This window comes from Helianthus annuus, chromosome 10, assembly GCF_002127325.2.
Source record: "Helianthus annuus cultivar XRQ/B chromosome 10, HanXRQr2.0-SUNRISE, whole genome shotgun sequence".
Classification (NCBI taxonomy): Eukaryota; Viridiplantae; Streptophyta; class Magnoliopsida; order Asterales; family Asteraceae; genus Helianthus; species Helianthus annuus.
In genome coordinates, this window is record NC_035442.2 from 139,523,482 (window position 1) to 139,548,899 (window position 25,418).

The 25,418-nt window shown below is 33.4% G+C and overlaps 1 protein-coding gene across 1 annotated transcript; it reads right to left on the bottom strand.

Annotated features, from left to right (window-relative positions):
* Positions 1-16,111: 16,111 nt before the first annotated feature.
* On the bottom strand, positions 16,112-16,996 carry LOC110882535 (ATP-dependent DNA helicase PIF1-like). Its single transcript, XM_035978329.1, has one exon. It carries the CDS (start codon positions 16,994-16,996, stop codon positions 16,112-16,114), a length of 885 nt encoding a protein of 294 aa, XP_035834222.1.
* Positions 16,997-25,418: the final 8,422 nt, after the last annotated feature.

The following is a 25,418-nucleotide window of genomic DNA, read 5'->3' on the forward strand; positions in this document are numbered from 1 at the left end:
AACTCGCCACACAAAGGACATAGGGTTGAATGCATACGAATACCTCTACGAGCTAACTCGGATCTTGTTGGAAGACGATTTAGGGCTGCATGCCTTCCGAACACGTTGACTTTTTTGGGCACCCTTTGTTTCAGGTATAGACATATCCTGGGGAGGTTATTAATGATGTTGCTAACAAACTTATGAGAGATCGAATCGCCTAACAATATCCGTGAATCATCATGGGACTGCAAATGGGTCTACATTAATAAATCGCTGGAGTCGATGTGCTCCAGAGTAGAACTCCGTTGATGAAACCAATCCCGATTTTGTCCCCAAACCACTACATCATAGTTCACTTTGTCACATACTTTGCACCCTTTATTTTTCTCCGGTCTAGAAAACGAGATTTTAAATCCGAGTTCCTGGCCCATGTGTCGAGCCAGAAACGGATTGAGTTACCATTCCCAAGCACCCTTTTTATGAGCGCGCGCGCGCGCACACACACACACACACACACCCACACACACACACACATATATATATATATAGGGGGAGGTTCATTTGAGAAGAAAATTAAATTGAGAAGAAAAAGAATAAAAGGTACAATTGTAAAACATTAAATAGTTTTTCTCTCATCTCATTTATTATTATTTTTGACTAATTAATTAGTCATAAAGAGTATCATCCTACACACTAAAATTTTTGCCTAGACACATCAAAATTTATCCTACACGTTTTTGAAATTTATCCTACACATACTGAAATTTATCCTACACAACTCGTAATTCATCCTACACACCTCATAATTTATCCTACACTTTAAAATAATTTTTTTCTTCTTTGAAAAAATATTTGTTTTAAAATAAGTTACAAATTTAATTTAGTGAGCTATTAAAAAGGAAGACTAAGAATTAATGATCTATCTAATTTTACCAATATACCCTTACACCCATATTAAATACAAAAATTAAATGAAGTAAAATGAAGCATTATTATTGGTTGAAGTTTGTTCTTTTTTATTCTTACAAAAAAATTCTTCTCATTTGAACCCTTCACTATATATATATAGGGGAAGGTTCAAATGAAAACCACTAGTTATTGTGAAAACTCGAAAACTAATTAAAAAAAGCCAAAAAAACATACAAAAAATTTTTTTTTTTAATTTTTTTTTTGCAATCAAAATTTCGCAGGTTTTTTAATATAAAAAAAAATTTTCAAAAAAAAAAAAATTTTTTTTGTGTAGTGCACATGTGTAATACTGCACATATGTATGTGTACTACACATGTGTATTATTACACATGTGCACTACACAAATTTTTTTTTTTTTTTTTTGAAAAAAAGTTTTTTTTATATATAAAAACTAGCGATTTTTATAAAAAAAAATTGAAAAAAAAAATTTTTTGTGTGTTTTTTAGGCTTTTTTTAGTTAGTTTTCGAGTTTTCACAATAAAAGTGGTTTTCATTTGAACCATCCCCTATATATATATATATATATATATATATATCCTGGTTAAACAGAGACATGGCAGGCCTGATGACATTCACCCACACGCCAGTTCGTCCAAATTTTAAGGGATGAAACTCAGATCTTCTTGGAATGTGATGAAGAGATGAAACAACTGTCCTCCATCGTCTATTGTCGTTCTCTTGAGCCTCCATGCCCACTTTGCAAGGAGGCACATATTAAAGTCGATCATGGACTCTAAACCCAAACCGCTTACCTTTATTAGGGGAATGACATCCTCCCATTTTACCCGATACATATTGTATTTGCCCATTGAGTCGCCCTAAAAAGTTCTTCCATATTTTATCTAAGGCGTCAATCAACGCTTGTGGCGCCTTGAATGAGGAAAAATAATGTGTAGACAAGCTATCTAAAACAGACCAAATAAGGGCAAGTCTAACTCCATGGACAAATTTGATGCTTTCCATAGGGATACCTTGTTGTGCACAGTATCTATAACTAGAGTCGAATTCAAAATACGGTTCTTATTCACGCCAACCCTTAATAAAGTGTACATCTCTATTTATATGAGATTATATAATTTTTCAAAAAATAATGAAATAAATAAAATTTATGTGTCTAAAATAAATAGTGGAATTAGGAGCACATTTACATATGTAAATGTTTAATTAACTTCATATGGTTTCTCTTTTTCTTCATCCTTAAAATCAATCGATTCCTTCCTTCTCCGTCTTTATTTTCACCTGATTTTTTTCTGTGTTTTCATCTTCTTTAAAGAATTTTGGAGCAGTGAAAGGCGCACGATTATTCATCGTGGAAATTGGCTGGGCAGAGCCTGACACACACTGATCGGGTGCAGGCTGCTGCAATTTGTACTGTCACTTTCATGAGCTGTCAAGTTTGCGCGTATGCAAATATATCCCGCACATGAACCTTGGAGCCGAGTGATTTGGCAGTTGGGTGTGGGTATGGCCCAACGCGCGTATGGCTTACGCAACATTTGGGATCATACCGCTTGAGAAATATAACTCATTTCGTTACTTATGGTTTCCAACATAAACTTAAAGTGCCACTTTTGATAACTAGATATAGTCTGGGTCCAGGAGAAGATATGATATGAAATGCAAATCAACTTTTACTTTTGTTTGTCATAAAGTTATAAAATTAGTGGAACTTGCCCTTTTGGTCGAAGGTGGTTGTTTAATGAAGTTTTTTTCAAAAAAAAAAAAAAGGTAGTGGAACTTTACATCGGATACTATGATTACTTATTTTAATTATTTGAGACGCTTTCATGCATTTTTAACGTGCATGGCAACGTTGTTGTTTTGCAAACTTTTCATGATTACCCATAGACGTTGTGTTCAAATATAAACGACAACACAAAAGTTATTGACTTATCTTCATATTGACGAATGATGAACAATTATATTATGATAAAAGGGAATAAATAACCATTACGAAAGGTTAGAGACATTAGTGACATGTTTTATAATTTATAAACATTATGTTGGTCTGGGTTTACTATGATAGTTTAATTGTAAAAAATGATAATAAAGTGTTTAACTAATAAATCTAAAATCAACGTTAGTGATATGCTTATTGATTGGTTTCTGTTTTGTGATTATAATTTTAAGATGAGTCAATTGGCAAAATTGTCTCTGAGCTTTGGGCATGTTTGCTATTTTCGTCCAAAATGACACTTTTGTACCAATTTGCCCCCAACGTTTGTAACTTTTTGCCATTTTCCTCCAAACCACTAACTTAGTTTATTTTTTTCTCTGTTAAGTTGAGGATGAAACTGACAAATATAAAACCACAGGGATGATTTTGGCAATTTACTCAAACTCTTTTAAATTTCTTTTATTTAATTAATTTTGTTACATGTATAATAAAAAAGAATTATATGAAAAAAATAATAGCTTTGTCACGTAATTTTTATAAATTTTCATCCAACCACTAACTAAATTAATTTTTCTATTAAGGCGAATGATGTTGATAAACTAAGACGGAAATTAATTTCTAATTTTTTATATAGATCAGTTTTATAAAAATAAAATCTACTTAAACCTCTAAATTTTATAAAACTAAAATGTTGGTGACCTTATTGAAAAGGTCAAATAAAAAAATCTTATCATATGTAGCAAGTTTGTAATTCATCTTCTACTCTTTTAAATTCGCTCCTAAAAAAACAAAAGCCAGTGCCCCCCCCCCCCCTCTCTATCAAACAACGTATCGTTACCAAACCTTAAAATTACCCACCAAATTGTAATTATAATGCTATGAACCAAAAGTTTCTTTACTCAAGCCACTCAGAATAAGTATTAGTTAGTTATCCTCATAATCTTAATTAAATAAATATTTTAATTCTACCAACGTATTTCCTAGGTGCTCAACACATTTAAAAAATATGCAACGTTTTACAATTTTTTTCTATCTCTACAACTGAGAAATACTAAAATTTGTAATCGATTGTTATGTGTTGCACACCAATGACGTTTTTTCTTTATAAAACTTATTTATATAAAAAAATTGTAAATTAATTTTTGTCTTAATTTTTAAAATTTAAAACACCCTTCACCTTAACAGAAAAAATAAACTGAGTTAGTGATTTGGATGAAAATTTATAAAAATTATGTGACAAAACTATTAATTTTTTTTTTCTAAAAACTCCATGTATATTCTTTTTTATTATATATGTAACAAAAATAATTAAATAAAAGAAATTAAAAAGGGTTTGAGTAAATTGCCAAAATCGTCCATGTGGTTTTATATTTGCCAGTTTCATCCAAATATCCTCAACTTAACAGAAAAAATAAATTAAGTTAGTGGTTTGGATGAAAATGGCAAAAAGTTACAAACGTTGGGTGCTATTTGGTACAAAAATGTCATTTTAGACGAAAATGACAAACATGTCCAAACCTAGGGACGATTTTGGCAATTAACTCTTTTAAGATTAATTAATATAAGTTTAAGAGAGAAAAAAAACCATACCCGTCACAACACTGGTGTGGTACCCAATATGGGGTCGGGTCCCCTTTGTTATCACTAGTGGTGGTGCCCACCGTCTTATCGTTTTTCTAAATCTAATTTTCTTAAGATTTATGAACATCTAAAAAGTGAATTTAACATTATAATATTACTAGGTTATAACCCGTGAATACTCACGGGTTGTTAATCTATCTTTGTAAACAAAAAGATTATATACAAATCTATATATAAATGAAAAATTGTATGATGAATAAGGTGTATAGATAAATGACATGTGTGTACTTCTGATATAATTGATTTATATTAGTTATGAAAAACGGACTGTAGGGATAAAATTATAATGGAAATCTGAATTTAAAATACTAAAAAAACAAAAGCATTGTACCACAAACGTAAATCAAGGGAGATAGAAAAATAAATGTAAGATATATGTTTTTCAGGGTTTTAAATAAAAACTGAAAGTCTATTACTGTAGCACTCATGCTTGCTGAAGTTTCGTAACCAATAACTTGGAATTCGTTTTAGACCAGTTGAAAAAACAATCATCTCCTAAGGAAATATGTTCAGCTTCAAGTATATCTTGCCATCCAACAATACCGTACCTATGGTTGATAAAATATGAAAAATTTTGTTAGCAATACATATAGAAATAGGGTAAAAGATACAAAATAAATAAGATAATAAATTGATTGACAAACCTTCTTTGACCATCAATATTGTGTGTACGAAGATTCTTAACCGAAGTATTTCCTTTAATAACTTTGATCTTTACTTCAGAAAACTCAATTAGCCCACTTAAGTCAGTAATCAATTTGGGAAGAATCTACATTTTGTAAGAACATTAAGAATATGTAAATGTTATTAAATGAAAAATAGTAAAATTTAACAAAAAATAAACATAAAACAGCATAGTATATTACCAATTCATTAGTTACTGTCATTGCAAAAAAAGGATAGTTAGGATCATCACTAACTTGTCGATAACCTTCAACATTGCTAATATGTTCATATTCTTGCTCAATCAAAGGAGTGTTGTTTAACAAAACTTGACGACCGTATTTATTGAATATGGTAATATTAAAATGTTTCACGTCGTTAATTTTAAAACACAATATATCCCCAAGGTTTAACCTTAGATCTTCAATAAATTTAAACCAACCATCTGCAAAACAGTATTTTGACCAATCTTTCTAATACGGACTTCCCATTTATGATTCTCTGAAACGTTAAGTATAACCTTATTATCCGGTAAAGGATAATCATAATGTTTAGAAAGAAAAGTATCTGGTATAACCTGTAAAAAAATCAATTATTACAAATTGATGAGTATTATGTTATTAATAAATGGATAAAAAAAATAAAAATCTATAATAAAATTATATACCATTGGACTTTGTAAAGGATTTTGAATAATTTTACAAAACGGTTTCCCCCACTCTTGATTTGGATCATGACAGAAGAGCTTGAACTTGAAAGTACGATCACCAAGTTAGTTGAAAATAATAAAGAAATATCCATGGCCAAAGTAGTTTAAAACCTCAGACCATCCATCCGTAAAGTAGAAAACATCTTCTATTAATTTAATAACAACACACCATGAATGTGTTTCATCAAATTTAAGACTAACAGTTGAGGATTCTAACTTATTCATCCATATAAATCTACTCATACATATAGGTATTGCCTGAAAACCAAATAAAAATACGGAAAATATATTTCAAAAAAAAAAAAGATAAAACAACTCAAAAAATTAGTTTAAAAAAAAGTAATGAAAGTTATGTACATGTTGAATGGATAGCGGATCAAGTATAGTTATGATAAAATACGGACCATGACGATACATGTTAACCAAAAAATGAAATTTCAGACAGAAGACTAACAGTCAAATAGAACTGCAACACATAGAATGAAAGAAAAAATTATGAGTATGTATTTATAAGAGAAAATTGAAAAACTAAAATTAAAATACAATATAATCAAAACTGATTTTAACTATTTATTTATGTAAAATATAACATATAGCAATAACAAATTGTAATACTTTCATTAAAGTACATTAATTTGTATTAGTTACTATACTTGTATATTTATTGGAAATATTAGATTTAAATTAAACATCGAAGAAAAAGGTGTTTCAAAATAACATATATCTATTTATGTAAAATATTGACATAAATCATTGAAAAATAATTAAAGATACAATTATAATCAACATTTTACCTACTTAACTTAAATATTATATTTAAATTTAATAAAGAACGGATATATCATATAAAATATTATAATAATTTTAATAATTATAAATTATTAAATCTAATATACAATGATAACATATCAAATCACCTTCATTCAACCCTATCAACCTCACTCACAAGGCTCAAGAAACCATAATCGACGGTTGAAGAAATTGGTAAAGTTACTTTACCAAATTGATTTCCGATCACCTGGACGGCAATCTAAGGTTTGATTTACACATTTTTTTCCGATCAGTTGAAGCAAATTTTCTGTTTTAGTTACTAAACAGGTTTCCGGTGATGATTAACAAATTTGTCATGAAATAGGGTTTAGAATTTGACGAAATTGAATGTTGTTTATGTTAGGTAAACATTATAGAACTCCGGTTAATAATATTTCCGGCCACTTGTATGTAATAGGGATTTGATTCTATTGCATGTGTTTTAAAGTATAAAAATCCGATTAATAATGTGTTTTGTTTGATATATTTTGTGGATCTTTTTCTAAAAAATTGAATTTATGCTTTAAGATTGTTATTTGATTGATTGAATATCTTATAAGTATAAAATAAAACTTATGATTGACGATTGTTTTTGTTGACTGTAAGGTGTTTATTGCCGGCTATTATTGAAAATTTAGACGTAAATGCTGTGTATGTTATGTGTATCTTAGAGGGATTAGATTTTATTGCATGTTTTATCAAAGTATATAATTTTGAATAATAATGTTATTTGTTTGATATATTTTGTGGATGTTCTTGTGATCAAATATAATTTAATTGGTTAATATTCTTATTTTGATGATTGAATAGGTTATTAGTATGAAATAAATTTTAAGATTGAAAATATTTTTAGATCACTTATATTGAAGTAGGATTACATTTCTGTCAGACAGTATTGTATTTCCTTGTATATAATAATACATGATCAACTAAATGAATCAATGAAATTGAGTATATATTTACTTACTTGAAATCAAATAAATTCATGTGATTACAGTTCCTTTGTTATTGTTTAAAGTATACATAAACAGATTTTATATACATTATGAATTACGATCATTATTGATATAAAGAAATATATATAAAATAATGTGTATCTATTATACCTTAAGACTTATATCTATGCATTCAATTTGATTAGTAAACGTTCATAACAGTATATGGTATGTTACAGGTATATAAAAATGAGTTGGTCATGCTTAACTGTGTTAGATGAAGATTTCTCGTTGAAACTGGTATGCTACAAATAGTACAAAAAAGTATATATAAATTGTGTTACATAGTATCTAAAACATAAATTTAACAACAGGTGTTGCCAATTGAATTTGTTAAGAGTGTGTATGGTGATTATTGGCAAAGAACTAAAGTAATGATAAATCATGAAAGTCAAAGAAGTTGGACAGTTTATTTAAGAAGTTTAAGCGGGGAATCTGTTATCACTGACGGATGGAGTAATGTTGTAAGGGATCTTCATTTGACAAAACAGATGTTCTTGCGCTTAAGGATAATGGAAGATAAAAATATTGAAATGGATTGTTTCGTCGATAACATATGTGGTGAATCTTTGTTAACAGTAAACCGTTATGGCGTCTTAAAGATAATAGTAAGTATCTATATAAATGAGAGTATTTCTTTATTATAGTTGTAATGTAAATGCTTTATATATATACTTGAGAATAAAATGCTACATAATTTTTCAGGTTATTCCAGAAGCTTATGTGACAAAATATTTTTCTTACACGCCAGTCAACGATTATTATAACATATGTGCAGCAGGTCAGATTTGGAAAGTTGAGACTGAAAAAATAAATGATAATTATGTGTTTACAAAAGGTTGTCCGAAGTTATTTCATGATATTGGGATTGTAGATGATGATATATTGTTGTTGATGAAGATGGACAACAAAACATTTGACTTAAAAATTTATCGTCAAGGAGTTGAGGTTGTTTTGACCAACAAAGAAAAAAGTGAAGATGAGTCTCTAATGGAAATACCTAAAGACACTTACTACCAAAACGTTCAGTTTGTAAGTATTTTCAACTAAATTATAATTGTTTACTAATAAATAGGACTTATTTATATATGTTATTATATAACAGACATTCTGTGATGATGATGACTCGATAGATCAGTTGATTTCAGAGGTACTAACTCGACATTTATGTAGAATAAAATACATTACCATCAGATTTTTTAATATTATTAACTATCATTGACAGATTCATGAACGTAGTAACAAACAGGGGTGAATAAAAACATTGCTGAAAAAGAAAAGTCAGAAGAAGAAACAAAGATTTGGATGAGAGAAAAGAAAAACCAAACAACAAAAGATGATGTAATTATTTCAAACATAATAATAGATGTTTTTTTTATTGAATATATGTAGACATATTTAGTTAATAATCGTTATCTATTTTTATCTAAAGATAGTGTTTCTCTTAACAGCTAAAGAAGAAAGGAAAAGAGGTTGAGGCATATTGTCATGCGGAGGACAGTAAGGAGCTGATATGCGGAACATAAGTTGAAATGCCAAACGTCAAAACAGTTGGACAGAGATCTCAAAATCGGTTGGTAAGTATATGATAAGATAATAACATTGATTGATCAATATTTTTTTATAAATTAAGATATTAGTCTAAATATAATGTATGTCTTAAAAAATAAGGTAAACGAAAAAAGAAAGAGAAATGATAATGCTTTGAAGATAGTGGATGTTGAACGAAAGGTTGTTTCAAGGAAAAAAACTGTTGACGGAAGTGGTAAATATGAATTCAAAACAAAAGGAGAAAACCGCTTGGTATGTCTTTTTTAACTTTGTCAATAATAAATAGAAATACTATAAAATGCATATGCATAGTTTACTTGTTAATTATGGAATTTATGCAGAGAATGCCTGCTAATGTTGTAAGATTTGCCGGATTCAAAAATAAAGTTCATGAGTTAAAAGTAACAAACATGAATGGAAAAACCATCGATATGAATCTGAGGCGACAGAAGAATGGAGATCGTGTAAGGTATGCAATCGAAGGTTGGCCGATGTTCATGAGGGAGAATGGCATTAGTTTGGGTGACACAATGCATTTCACATTTGTAACATCAGGAAATCTCCTGATTTTATCACACGTGGATGGGGTTAATGCAGGTTAACAACTACTCTAATGATGAATCTTTTTGTGTGCAACATTCATGACTCTTTTATGCTACTTATTTTATGTTAATTTTGTTTTGAACACGTAAGCAGTGGTTATGATGTTTTATTTTGTTATTTGGAAGTTTTACTTTAAAGACAATTAGTCTTATATCATCAACCCAGATAGCATATTTTTGTATTTAATTAACGTTGGTATCATCTATAAACTGTTGTTGATTATAAATGTTTAAGTAGATATATTCACGGATAATAAGTTGTTGATGTTTATATATGATTCGTATTGTTTATATAAGTTGAATGTAAGATGTACTAAATAAGTATTGTAACAAAACAAAATGAAGTAAAAAATAAAAGATGACTAAAATGAATTGGAACCAAGTTAAGTACATTGAATATGAAAAGAATATAAAATTTATTAGTTTCGAAAATAAAAGATAGTGTTTGATTACTAAAATAGAATTTCTAAAAATAGGATTTTTTTTTATAAATAAGTTTATAAATGTAACTGAATGGAAAAAATTGTCAAAATTACAATATTTCTTAAATTAAATTTAGATTTGTAACTGAATAGTAAATAATATTTAACCACAAATGGTTAATGTTCAATTCACGAAAAGTAATTAAGTAATCAACTTAGTCTCGTAAAATACGGAATATAACCAAACAAATGGTTAATGTTCAATTCATGAAAAGTAATTAAGTAATCAAGGTAGGTTATATCCCGTGAATAGTCACGTGTTGTTAATCTATCTTTCACGCCAAATAAATATATACGAAAATTTTAATAAAAGAAAACTTTAATGACGAATAAGGTGTATGAATAAAAATTTAAAAACTATTAAAAATCAGAAAGTAAATGTATATCATACGAAAACAAAATATCCAAAACCTAAATGTAAAAAACTAATCCCTACACTTTTTTGGGTGAGGTACAACCAAGTCAACATTCAAGACTTGATGAGTTTTATCAAAAGAAAAGTAAACCGTATCACCCTCGTTAATGCGCGCACGTTTCATGAATTTGGACCATTTTGATAAAGCATAACGCCAATCTTCTCCTCTCTTTTCACGTCTGGTAGGATTGGTAAACTCAACTTGCTCAGGCAGATGCAAAAGTCTGACGGTCATAGGTTTTAAATCAGCACCAAGTTTAGCCATTCTTGAAACATTATCAGGCAGTCGGTGTATTATTTTTTAAATAAAATTAGTAAGGAGAATAATAAAAAAATAATAATGTATTTCTATGTGCATCAAAAATCATGTAATTATTTATATTTAGTACTTCCTAAAATAATATTAAAACTTACAAAATCTTTAGAAGCCATACGATGAAACTTATAAACACGAACATTTTCTTGTTCATCAATAGCTGGCTCGTCAACTACATCAATAGGTGGAACTATAGTCTAAAAAATAACAGAAAACATTTATTAGAATAACATATAGTAATATGGTAATTAAATATATAAAAAAGCAAGCAAATGTATACTTACCTCATCAAGTTGTACATCAGCATAATTAATTTCAACACCATTTTTTCCAAGAATTGTTAAATGGAAATAATTTCCAAAACCTCTTGTGAATATTAAATAACAACCCGCCTCCAAGTGAAACAAACTAACAATAACATCAAAACCAATGGAGAAACCAACTTTACCAAACAGCGTTTCAATCTTGACGTGAAAGCTTTTGTTGCCTACATCTATAATGGAAATTATATCATCGGACGTATAATCATAGTAATTTGCCAGTATAGAGTCAGGAATGAGCTGTAAAAATATTCAAAAATTATAAAAAAAATGTTACTTTATTAATCAGTTCATAAAACATAAATTTAATAACATCAGTAATATGAAAGAAAAAATAAGCTTACAACAAAGATAGATGTTGTAGATAGTTGCGATGTCCAGAGAGAGCTTTGAAACACACCTTTAATGAAATGTGTTACTTTGAATATAGATTTATCAAAAGGATTGAAGAGCACGAAACATCCTTTTTTGAGTTGTAAATGTTCAACAACATTTGACCAACCATGGAAAAAGAAATGTTTTCCTTTGGCTTCACTTATAGAAACATTAAATTTTCGGCCATCTTGAGTTTGTATAATAACATTTTTTGGTGATTTATCGTTACCCCACAATTTGGATGCAGCGTCCGAAGGAATTGCCTAATAAAGAAGTAATCCAAAATAACTTATAATTATAATTCTTATTTATAAAAGATAAGGAAATTTTAAATTGTATACCAACATAAGATTAAAATTTAAATTTAACAAATGTATGAATTTATATAATACCAGTAAAACTTCGTCCGCTCCATTCATGTGTCTACAAAAGAAAGGTTCTCTACTTAAGATATTAATATAATATAACTTGATAATGGGTATTTTGCGCAAGAAAGTCTATCATTAAAAAGAAAAAAAAATATCTGGAAGAACTTTCAGCCATATTATAAAGCTACAAACAAATATAACGTAGAAAAAACAATTAAAAATATATATAATAAAAATTTTAAAAATAATTAATTTTTTTTATTCCAGTCATAATATAAGTTGATTACTGTAACATCATATATGAAAAAAAATGATTTGTGATAATATATTCTTGTTAACAATGTTTTAATATATGATTACTTAAAAAACATAAATTAAAACACATACTGAAACGTTTTCAAGCATGTGATAATCTATTCTTATTAGTTTAAGAACATTTAACATCATTCATGGTTATCAGTTATATGAACAACAATATTATAAAAATGTAAAAATAATATGATCTTCAAGAATAATAGGTTTAATAAACATACACAACTGAATAATCTTACCTTGTAGATTTAATCGACAATCAACACCAGCTGAGTTGAATTGATTCAGACAACTTGATATAAAAACAAACTATTTTGGTATCATACAGAAAACCGAGATCCATAATATGTATTTATGTATATATATAGATATGAGACATATAGTAATATATAATAATTAAATGCTATTACAAATCTTTTGAAAACTTATATAACTAATGAAGATACATGTTTCCAAATATATGTATTGACAGAAATAAATTGTAATTATTCCCTTCTAATTTGTTACAATTATATGGAAGTTTCTAAAATTAAAATATCATTACGAAAACAAAATGATTCTTGATTCACGAGTTATAATAGTCAAATGTTATTGAATAAAAACATAAAATATATCTTGATAATCAATAATATGTTTAGGTTAAATTTATTAATTTATTATTTATTAAGTTAAATGCTAACGTAACATGAATTTCACATAACCACGTCATAAACAAATACATATTACCAAAAAAGTTGTCTAACAAACCATAAGTAGTATCACAATGTTTCAAAACAAACAAACCATAAAACCACATTAAATATTCATACTTAACCATCAAACATAACATAATAACCAACATTTATCAACGACCTCTTTTCTTTGTGATCTTGGATACGACTTTGGTCAACATCAAACGATGAGAAGACTTCACGTACGTAAAGAAAAGAGTAGAGCCGAAGTCGATGTAATTCAATTTCAAGAAAGCTGGCCACTGTTTAAAACCATACCGGAAACTTTTCCCAGACTTCTCGCGTCTTGTGGCCAACTTAAGTAGTTCACATTTTTCGTTATGAATTGTAACATGGTGCAGGTTGTCAAGAGAAAGACACAAATGGCTTGAAACATCAGTCGGTAAACGCTGAGAAAAAAATTAACGGATTAAATATCTTGTTTAGTCATAAGTTATGTCTCCTGTATTATGTTATATTATAAGGAAAAAAATAATATTAAGAAATTTACTAGTCTCCTTTCGGCTTTCTTGGTGAATTTAATTACATCATTTTCTTTGAACTTCCCTGATGTACAACACTTACGGCCAACATGAGCGCCTGAGGATATCTTGCATCTGAATGACTTACACCTTGGTTTAGCCTACATAATTGAATAAGAGACAATAAGTGTTAAAACCATATATATAAACATGTACAATTATAACATAAACAACCTTTGTCAAAAGCACTTTATCCCCAACAAAAATGTCAGATTTTACCTTAGGATTAACCTACAAAACCATAAATTATTTAACATAACCAGCTGTATTAAATTTATATAAATTAAGTATTAAATAAAAATAGTATATAAGAAACAACCTTTGGAGATATAGTCTTGTGACCAAATATAATCTTTGACTTTCCTTTTTGGTCATTCTAAATAATAATAAATGATAAAAATATAAGTATAGAACATGAAGCAGTATATAATATATAACGGACATTGTGAAACACTTACGTGGGACTGATAGGTATGAGAGGAAGATGAAAACCGGTTAGATTCAGCAACTATATGACCACAAAGATCTTCATCAACATCACTTTCGTTGGTAATCACCCTCTCTTTGTGTTCCGACTACAAAAAAAAATAATATTAAAAAACAACAACAATTTTAACTTCAATATTAACTAATTACCTCATATTATGAAAAAAATGTATTGTAAGCATAATAACACTAACCGCAAGCAGTAAATCAAATCCACCATCTCCGTAAATAGGATCATCCAACACAACAACGTCAACCTTCTTGAAATACATTTGAGTACCGGTTTCATGATTAAAAACGGCCAACTGAAAAGCCTCATATCCAGCCAGAGTAAAAAGAAAAGTAGTCCGAGATTCTAATTCAAGATCGGTAATCAAATTAGACCATCCATTAGTGAAAGCACATTTGCCGGACAACATCTCCATCTTCACATTCCAAAACCTATCACCGATATAAACAGTTGCTGATCCACCTTTATAACTGCTGCCGTAAAACTGTCCCCAGAATTTGTCTGGCATGACCTGTAAATTTGTTAACAATTATGTTAAACAAAATTTTCACATAACAAATTTGAGATAAACAAATAATTATTTTATATAGAGTACTTACAACGAAATCATCATCAACCCTAATGGAAGTAATAAAAGAGTTATCCAAGACACATGACTTATAGACATCGAGATACCATGTAGATGGTCCAATACTGTTTAACAACAGATAATCGTTTTTTTGTAAACCACTGTCCTTAACGACTTTATCAAACCCATCACCTAACACAGGACCCAACCCATATTTTTCAATTTCAACAATCCATAAGTTGTCAGCAGCAAAAATTATAATACGATCACCATATGGGAATTGTTCTCCCCACAGTAATTTGGCAAAATCATTCGGTATTTCCTATAATGTGAAACAAAAAACATATAAGTATCAACATATTTTGTTTTTAAACATAATAACATAAATTAAATACCAGTTTAGTGGGATGATGAAGATCGATTAACTTCAAGAAACAACAACTACTTGTTTTTGGATCCATATCTGTAAAATTATTATCAACAGCTTTTTAGATCAAAAAATAAAATCATAACATCACAAAATAAAAACACTGAAAAAAAAAGAAATATTTTATTACTGATAAAGATTAAAAGTATACATATAAATTGATTCCTACAATGAATAAGCAAGTTTGACTTAGCTATTATCTGTGAACGTAAATATTAATCACATTTATATAAAATAATTGCGGTTTACAACGATAAAGTATATTAAGAAACATAAAAAAGTGGGAAATTGTTGTAAACATAACATCAAATTGATAATCGGATTGTTATTAAAGAAATTTAACTATAACAGTGGATTGAACATAAGAACATTTTAAAATCTTCTAATTATAACATCTAAATCAAAAGATTGAAAAACAATATGAGGAAAACCTCTCAATAGCCGGATTAAAGATCAAGAACATACCTTCTTGTGTTGATTGTAGTGTAGCTGTTGATTGTATTGTAGAAGATGTTAGCAATGAAGGTTGAAACCCTAAGAGAGAATGGCGGTGAAGAAAAGATAACCGAGTGAGATGGTGAAAGTGAACTTGATGGGTAATGATGTTGCAGGTGATATGATGGTTTTGTTTTGAGTAGCACGTATTTTGAAGTAAATTAAAATATAATTACAAATTGTACCCTTAAAGATCTATAATAGTTACAATATAATCACTTTCAATAATACGGGTAATATTAATTATTAGTTTTACAAAACTTTATAATAAATTGTGATATTTATATTTGAAGAAAATACCAAAAATTGTGTAAACGAATATTGCAAATGATAATTATACTTAAATAATCTAATCTAAAACTTAAATACAATTATAATAGATGAAGATGTAAAATCAAATCAATAATTTATATAAAAAAATAAACTTCAAATGTTACAATTTGATAATATTGGTTAATTTTTAAACTACAGTTTTCTAAATATTTCTTTGTAAACAACATTTACAGTTGTATTCGTTGGCCTTCCATCTTTGTCATATATTAAAAGCTTCACGCCATCTCTTGTCTTTACTCTCGACAACGCAACATAAAGCTGACCATGTGAGAAAACGGGGTCTCTTAGGTACAGACCAACTCTGGAAAGAGACTGTCCTTGACTTTTGTTAATAGTCATGGCAAAACAGACGGTTATGGGAAACTGCCTTCGTTGAAATTTGAAAGGTATTTTCTTGTCTGACGGTATCATGCTAATTCTGGGAATGTAAGTTCTTGAACCAACATTACCTCCCGATAGTATCTCAGCCTCGATAACACGTTTACCAAGACGCGTGATCTGAAGACGTGTACCATTGCATAACCCATTTTGCTGATCAATGTTCCTCAAAAGCATGACTGGGACACCCAACTTTAACACCAATCTATGATTGGGTAAGCCAGAAACAATCACACTATTTAACACATCAGGATTATACAAATCTTGGTGTAATGGATCATTAATTTCCTCAGTTGGGCATAGACTATCTGAGCTAAGATACTCTACTTCTTCACCGGGAAATAATGCAAGAAAACGATCATTGATACCATGTACAACTTCATTTTTAGGAGCAAGTATGGCTCTTTCAGAAAAGTAGTCACGATCTTTAAAACGGTCAAGAACTGATGGATATACAAAGTCAATCAAGCTTTGAATTGGATCAGTTGAATCGGTGATTAGAAGATCGTTTGGTATTTCTATAGTTGAATCGCCATCGTTACCATCACCAATATTGCCTTCCCCAATTTCAAGAAGCCATTTCGCAAAATCGTTTATCTCATCAATGTTTGAACTACTGCTTCCAACAGATAAACGCATGTTACGGGTCAATTTTAAAACCTTGCAAGTGGACCAAATGTAAGATGAACATAAAGAGGCATGTACAATGTCTTGCCTTGTGCCGTTTTATACAACCGGTAAGATTTGCCTAAAGTCACCACCGAAAACAATAGTCTTTCCACCAAAGGGAAGTTCAGAATTACGTGAATCGGAGACACTCAAAACATCTTTCAATGTACGATCAAGAGCTTCAAAAGCATGTTTGTGTACCATCGGTGCTTCGTCCCAAATAATCAACTTGGCTTCGTCTAGAAGATTAGCGATTTCAGAATTAGGTTTGATATGACAAACGGAATCTTCAGTAAGATTAATCGGAATATGAAATCTTGAATGGGCGGTACGGCCTCATGACAACAACAGTGATGCAATCCCGCTTGAAGCAACATTAACAACAATATGTCCATTGCATCTTATGGAAGCAGCTAAAGTTTTCCAAAGAAATGTCTTACCTGTACCACCATAACCGTACACAAAAAAAAACACCACCTTTCCCACGTCCAACAGCAGTCATAATCTCATTATACACTGCTCTTTGATCATCATTTAAAGAATTATGAAGCTTATTGAATTCAGCCCTAACTTCATCCTTATCCCAAGAAAGCTCCTCATTTATTAGACGGTTAGCCTCATATAATGTAGAATCTTCATCTGGAACAGGCATTGGTGAGAATCTATGCAAGCTGGATCCATTACGGATAAGATAGTTTTCGATTTTAGACAACGTTATATTCTTTAAACGCTCGTCTGAGACAGCAAAACCTACAACAAAAATTTAAATTAATATATTTAAGAACAGACTTTATTAAAATAAGGAAAACTAAAAAAAAAAACTTTATGTGTTAAAAAAAAGAGTAGAAATTTTTTAAAAAAAAATTGTACCACTAAACCCAGAATCCTTCCGCATATTGTATAAAATGTCCTCCGACAAAAACTCCCATGTCTTCTCCCAAACAATTTCTGGCCTTGATAGCGTATTAGACAAAAGAAGTGTACCGAACAATGAACGAAGATAATGACCATTTCCTGTAAAACTGGCCTCTTTAATACACTCAACGTATTCGTTATCATCGTCTAATAGGCCACGCGCATAACATGCATCCCTAAAAGTAGGATAAACAACACCCTCATAGGTTCTAATTTCTTCAAATGATCGTGGACCCTTGACCTTGGTTAGAAGAATTCTAAGGTAATAAGCTTCACCAAGAGAAGGAGAAACTGAATAAAGTCTTCCAACAACAACATAATTTTTTCGCGGCTGCCAGCAACGATCCTTTAACTTCCATACATACTTTGATGGAAACTCAACATACGTAAGTTTCGTTGTTTCTGGTTTTTTGTTCATGTTCATCCACTCCAAAAAAAATAGAGGAATTAACCTGTGGTTTGTTTAGCACATCTTCAATATCATCTTCACCACTGAAAACTACATTTTGCTGGCCTGGAAGATGAAATGGTAACCTCATAACAGACGGATACCGATAGTGAACTTCACATGCAAATATTCTCCAACTCGCTTCACATGCAGAAACATATCTTGCCTCGTAATATTCTTTTATTTCATCTTTCGGTATCTCCTCCTCAATCCCTATGTCTGAATCTATAACAGCAACAGTGGCTCTATCTGGTCCTTTATTAATGTATTTAAACAAATACTTAATTGAACCTGCCTGATTGCACCACTCCACATTGATGTGCGCCTGATATCTTCTAAGAAGCCTTTTGTTGTATGGAACGACGCTCCTGTTGTCCAATGTGACACCCTTCTTAATAACTGTGTGACCATCGTCTCTTCACCTATAAAGCGGAAATCCATCTGAATCAACAGAAGTAGCCTCCAAAAACTTCTTTGGAAAATTCTTAGAACGGTTGCCTACCATGCATGGACATTTCAAGTTAGCCTGTCCACATGGACCATGAATCATGAACTCACAGACCAGAGAATATATGTGACAACCCGTATTCCTAAGGTGTGCCTTTAATTCCGAATCACTTCCTGTCACGATTGGATTGCAGTGTTGCTACGTATGCTTGTATGTTTACTTGTTGGATTTGGTTAAGCGCTAATTAAAATTACTTGTTGGATTTGTTTACCTTATTGGGCCGCACTTGTACTGAAGCTTGTCTGGGCCGATGGTCAGTGGGCTACGCATATAGATAAGGGGAGGGGGCTGGTTAGGTGCTTCTGGTTGGGCTTGGTGTGGGTTTAAACACGGGCTGCCGAGTCATGTTGGATCTTATGTGGTCTTGAAACAGGATTTTAATAACTACAGTGGGTATAGTGTGTTATGAAATATTATTGCTACGTGCATATTCGTGTGTATATGAACTGTTCATGTGAGTTAGTATGATTTATGTGTTTGCATTGTGAAAATATATGTAAACTGAATACTCGTTGAACCTGTATGATAATGTGTGCCATAATTGTCTATCACATGTGGGAAGTACACAATGAATAAGCAAATTCTATGTAAATCAAAACTGACTATCATTGGAACCATATTAGGGTTTGGAGTGTTCAACGATAAAACGAATAGCTAATCTTACCGAGCAAAACTAAGGTGAGTTCATCTCTTGAGCATGCGTCCCGGTGGTTGGGACAGTCAGTGGGTATTCCTGGGAGGGATAAGTCTTTTGGGTAAAAACGGGAATGTTGGATAATATACTCTTCCTATCACCCTTAAAGTCCCTCCGTGTTGTTTGGTTACCGGGAAGGTACCATGGTATTAGTTAGTAGCGCTACTTAGGTTTGGCAACCTCACCCCGTACCTGGGAGGACGGGTGTTGAACTAATGACCTAGTCATGACCAATGCTTTGATAGGAGCATTGGAGAAAGGGCAAAATAATCAGAAGCCGTCTTGTATTGGGGTATTATCAACATTGTTTTCAACATTAATTTCGGAATTAAATTCAATGGATTAACTAACACTTGGTAATCAACGTTTTCGTAAAACTATGAACTCACCAGCGTTGTCTGATACACTTGTTGCATGCTCGCAGGTCGTTAGATTGTGTGGATTTGGAAACTTGCTGTCTGAAGTAGCTGGAGTGGTCATGGGTCGTGCTGGTTGGATACGAATGATGGGTTTATTGATTTCATACATTTAATTTGAAACAGTTAACTATGTTTCTTTTATTTGCTTCCGCTGACATGTTGGTTTTCATTTAAACTTATTGACGCTACTTTTCAGTAATAATTGATGATTTTATTCAACACTTGTGATTGGTTCAATATGATTAGTGGCTCGTTATTGGTTTGTCACACGCCTGACAGGGACACTCCCTAGGTGGCATTTTGGGGGGTGTGACAGTTTGGTATCAGAGCCGCTGGTTATAGTGAACTTGGTTTTAAAACGTTTTCATAAAACCAGACTATAACCGAACAGTACCGAAATCGACCATGACACTCAGCTCCAGACTGCAAGGTTCGTTTCTCATTTACGATTGCACAGTATATCTAGTGTACACTTATGTATGACATTGCACGTGAATGCACACTTGGCACAACAGCATGAGCCCTTATATTACCAACCCCTGTTATTTGAACTGTTAGTGTGACACTACCCTTCGACTATTGTGATTCTTGATCATATAAAACCTTTCGCTTGCTATTTGAATGTGGGGAACCTTTTAGCGCAAGTTAAGAGGCACTGAGATAAGCATGCAAATCGCCTTATTATTATGGGTGCACACATAATAATAACGCGAGGTGCATGCAAGTCCCAGTGAGGCTTAACGAGCGTGAGAATGGTTCTGCCTTATTGTGTGTAAACTTGGTAGATTGTAGATTTCAACGTGATACTTGACCTGTACCTCATTTCAACTCGTAAACTTTTCCCTCTTATCCTATAGAATCATGAGTGGACGAGGACATGGACGTGGTCACATCGCGATGACCCAAGCTGAGCTGACCAACTTGATCAACACTCGTGTAGCTGAAGCCCTAGCGGCTTACCAGGCTGGTACGATAGGTGCCAATTACTTTATATCCTTGTGTCGTATACTCGAATCTTACCAGTGCGTTGTACGTTCTTACGTTTTAGGTCAACCTGCGAATCAAAACAATCCACCTGCTCCACCTGCATGTACGTACAAGATGTTCATGGATTGTAAGCCACAGACCTTCAGTGGGAGCGAAGGGGCTGTAGGACTCCTGCGATGGTTCGAGAAGGCGGAATCAGTATTTGCAATGTGTAACTGTCCTGCTGGGGACAGAGTGAAGTATGCTACGGGCACACTCGAGGATGGTGCCCTGACATGGTGGAATGCCCAAGTTCAGATGTTGGGTATTGAGATGGCGAATGCCACTACTTGGGATGATTTCAAAGAGTTGATGAGGGAGGAGTATTGTCCTCGTGATGAGATTCATAAACTGGAAAACGAGTACTATAATTTGAAAATGGAGGGATCTGAGATTGAAGCATACACTAGGAGGTCTAATGATTTAGCAACTTTGTGCCCTAACATGTCTCGACCCCCACCTCGGCGGATTGAGTTGTATCTCAAGGGCTTAGCACCAGCTGTTAAGGGGTACGTTACTGCTGCAAACTTAGACAATCTGCCCCGTATCGTCCGTTTGGCACATAAGATTACTGACCAAGAGGTCGAACGCGGCAACTTGCCGCCACGTGTTTCTGCTACTACCTCGACTGCTACAGCTACCACACCTGCTAGTGATCACAAGCGAAAATGGAACGATACTGACAAAGCAACCAGTGCCAGCCAATCTCAGAAAAGGGCAGACAACAACATCCACCGTAGTTTCAGCCAGTCGTCTTCTGTGAACCAGAATCAGAGCAACAATTCAAATCAGGGTTCTTACGCGGGAAAGCTACCAAAGTGTGATAAGTGTATGTTCCACCATCGCGGACCATGCACCCGGGTATGTCATAGGTGCAACAAGGTGGGTCATATGGCTAAATATTGCAGGGTCTGGCTTCCAAAGCAGCCGCAGCAGCAGCCACAGCAACAGGAGAGGCAACAGTCCCAACAGAACCAGGGAAATCAAAAGGGGTGCTTTCAGTGTGGTGATGAGGGTCATTTTAAGAGGGATTGCCCTCAGCTTAATCAGAATGCTGGCAACAACAACAATACTGGGAGCGACAACAATGGGAACAATGGTGGGAACGGAGCACGTGGAAGAGTATTTACTATTGGCGCTAGGGGAAACTCGCAATGATGGCAATGTTGAGACCGGTACGTCTTCTTTGAATGATCTTTTTCTGCTTCTGTTTTATTTGACTCTTGTTTCGGTTGGAGTTATGTGCCTTAGGGTTCAGTCGTCAGTTAGGACTGACTCCCACCTCTCTTGTAAAATAAGCATGTAGTAGAGTTAACTGCTAGTAAATCGATAGAAGCTTCTCATGTTCTTTTTGGTTGTAAACTTGATATCATGGGTCAAGTGTTCGACATTGACCTACCACCCGATACTCTTGTAAGTTTTGACGTGGTCGTTGACACAGATTTGGGTATCTATGCATCAAGCGGAAATTCTCTGTAAAGAGAAAATCGTGCGTATCCCTCTCCCCAGTGGGGAATCCTTATCAGTTCAAGATCATCGTAGTGGTGCCCTTGTTGGCATCGTCTCAGTCGTGAAAGCCCAGAAGTGTCTACGGAAGGGCTACTCTGCTATACTAGCTCTTGTCACTGATTCGCCACTTTAAGAAAGGAAGATCGAGTGTCTTCCACTTATCCATGAATTTTCTGACATGTCTTCTGAAGAGTGAGCTGGTTTACTTCCACATCGTTAGGTGGAATTTCAGATTGACCTTATGCAAATCCTGATTTCCTTCTGGGATACAGCAATCCCTTGGGTTCGCTGGGTACTATCACAGATTCATAATGGGATTTTCGAAGATTGCGTAACTTCAACCTCCTTAGCACAGCGGGGAGCTGTGAAATTATGGGAAATAAAACAGGGAACGTCTTTTCAGCTTTTGAAACCCAACCCTGCAACGCACTGAGCATCACTTCTATCTGAGGGTACTTATGATCTGGCGGTATACCATGATGGTTCAAATTAGCGTCCTAGTTATACATCGATGCAACACGAGAAGGAGATGGCTCACGTGGTGGACTTATAGGAAGGACGGCATGATTCACGACCTGCGATGGAAGCCGTAGTCCTTGGATTTAAATTGGAGGCATTACTTGGACGGTACCGAATGCACCACTTAGACCGATCACAAGGGCCTCCAGTGTACCCTTGTTTCAAGAGAGCTAAGCATATGATGGCATCGCTGGATGGAACTTCTGAATGAATACGACCATGAAACCTAGACGTGCACGAGCTTTGTAGCTTGCTATCGACTCTAACATGCCTGATCAGACTCGTCTTGCTCAAACTGGAGAACTGAAGGAAGAGAGTTCTCAAGAATTAACCCATGCAGGGCATGGGGAAGCAACCTTTGGCAGGTCGGACGATATTTGCTACTTCACGGAACGAATATGAACCTCACTATACAGCAACCTTAGGGAACTGGTGCAGACGAAGCACACGGGTCTCGATATCCTATTCACCGGAGTTTTGATAGGATGTATTAAAACCTGAAGACCATGTACGAGTGACCGGGCCTGAAGGCCCACATAGCAACGCATGAGAACGATCGTTGACTTGTGGGAAAGTCAAGGTGGGGTATTAGCAACCAGAAACGCATGTATGGAAATGAGAACAGACTGCCATGGATTTTGTCACTAGTCTACTTACAACTCGAAACGGAAACATTATCACCTGGGTAATCGTTGATGGACTCAAGTTACCAGCACTCTTTCTTGCAATTTAGAAAACTGACGAGTCTTCACAACTGTGAATGTTCCTCTGAGAGAGGCGGCGTTTAGGCATGAGGTGCCAACTCCTGTTACCTCTGAGTTTGATCTACGCATGATTTATGTCAGGCGATACACAACACCCTTGGCTCACGTCAGGACCAGAGCATTGCTTATCGCCGTTGGGCAAACGATCAGAGAAAACGAACTAACCTGGTACTCGAAGACATGCTACGAGCATGTGTGTGACTGGCCTTGGTGCAAATTTGAAGGACTCTTACCTACGATTGAGTACTACTGCGGCTGTTATCATCTTGGTAACCAGACAGCTCTGTTGAGGCATTACATAGACAATAATGCCAACCTTCTTGTTAGACTGAGATGGTTGACAACTTAATTAATGGTCCAGGACAGGTACTCGAAACTTTTGGTAAGGTTGTTTGGAGCGGGAGTCGATTGGCGGCAACGCGTGACCGTCAGGAAAGCTGATAAACTTGGGAATCGCTGGAAGATCGCTGTAGGCGATCGTATCGTGTTGAAAATCTCACCCTGGGAGGGTGTGGAATGCTTGGGAAGCATGGCGAGTTTAACTGACGTCACGATGGACCATTCCACAGTCTGGGAAGAATCAGTAAGCGTAACCTACAAACTCGAGTTACCTGACGAATCGAGTAACGTACGTGATGTCATTTAGAACACGTGCGATACCCTTACTGGAGAAATTTATCGAACACATGGACAAGGAAGTCAAGGTTCGTTAACTTAGTCGAATTCCAATCGCGAGAGTTCGTTGGAACTCAATGCGAGGACCGGATATCACGTGGGTGTGTGAAGAGATGAAACTCAAATACCCTCACCTATTTCCTAATGACCAATCTAATTCTAGTACTACTGGTGAATTTCGGGACGAAATTCCTCTTCTAGTTGGGGATGATGTGGCATCTGAGGAAAATACGCAACAATCTTGATTTATCACTTCGCCTTTTATGCTTACTTGTCAAATTTCGGGACGAAATTTCTTTCAAGTTGGGGATGATGTGACAACCCGTATTCCTAAGGTGTGCCTTTAATTCCGAATCACTTCCTGTCACGATTGGATTGCAGTGTTGCTACGTATGCTTGTATGTTTACTTGTTGGATTTGGTTAAGCGCTAATTAAAATTACTTGTTGGATTTGTTTACCTTATTGGGCCGCACTTGTACTGAAGCTTGTCTGGGCCGATGGTCAGTGGGCTACGCATATAGATAAGGGGAGGGGGCTGGTTAGGTGCTTCTGGTTGGGCTTGGTGTGGGTTTAAACACGGGCTGCCGAGTCATGTTGGATCTTATGTGGTCTTGAAACAGGATTTTAATAACTACAGTGGGTATAGTGTGTTATGAAATATTATTGCTACGTGCATATTCGTGTGTATATGAACTGTTCATGTGAGTTAGTATGATTTATGTGTTTGCATTGTGAAAATATATGTAAACTGAATACTCGTTGAACCTGTATGATAATGTGTGCCATAATTGTCTATCACATGTGGGAAGTACACAATGAATAAGCAAATTCTATGTAAATCAAAACTGACTATCATTGGAACCATATTAGGGTTTGGAGTGTTCAACGATAAAACGAATAGCTAATCTTACCGA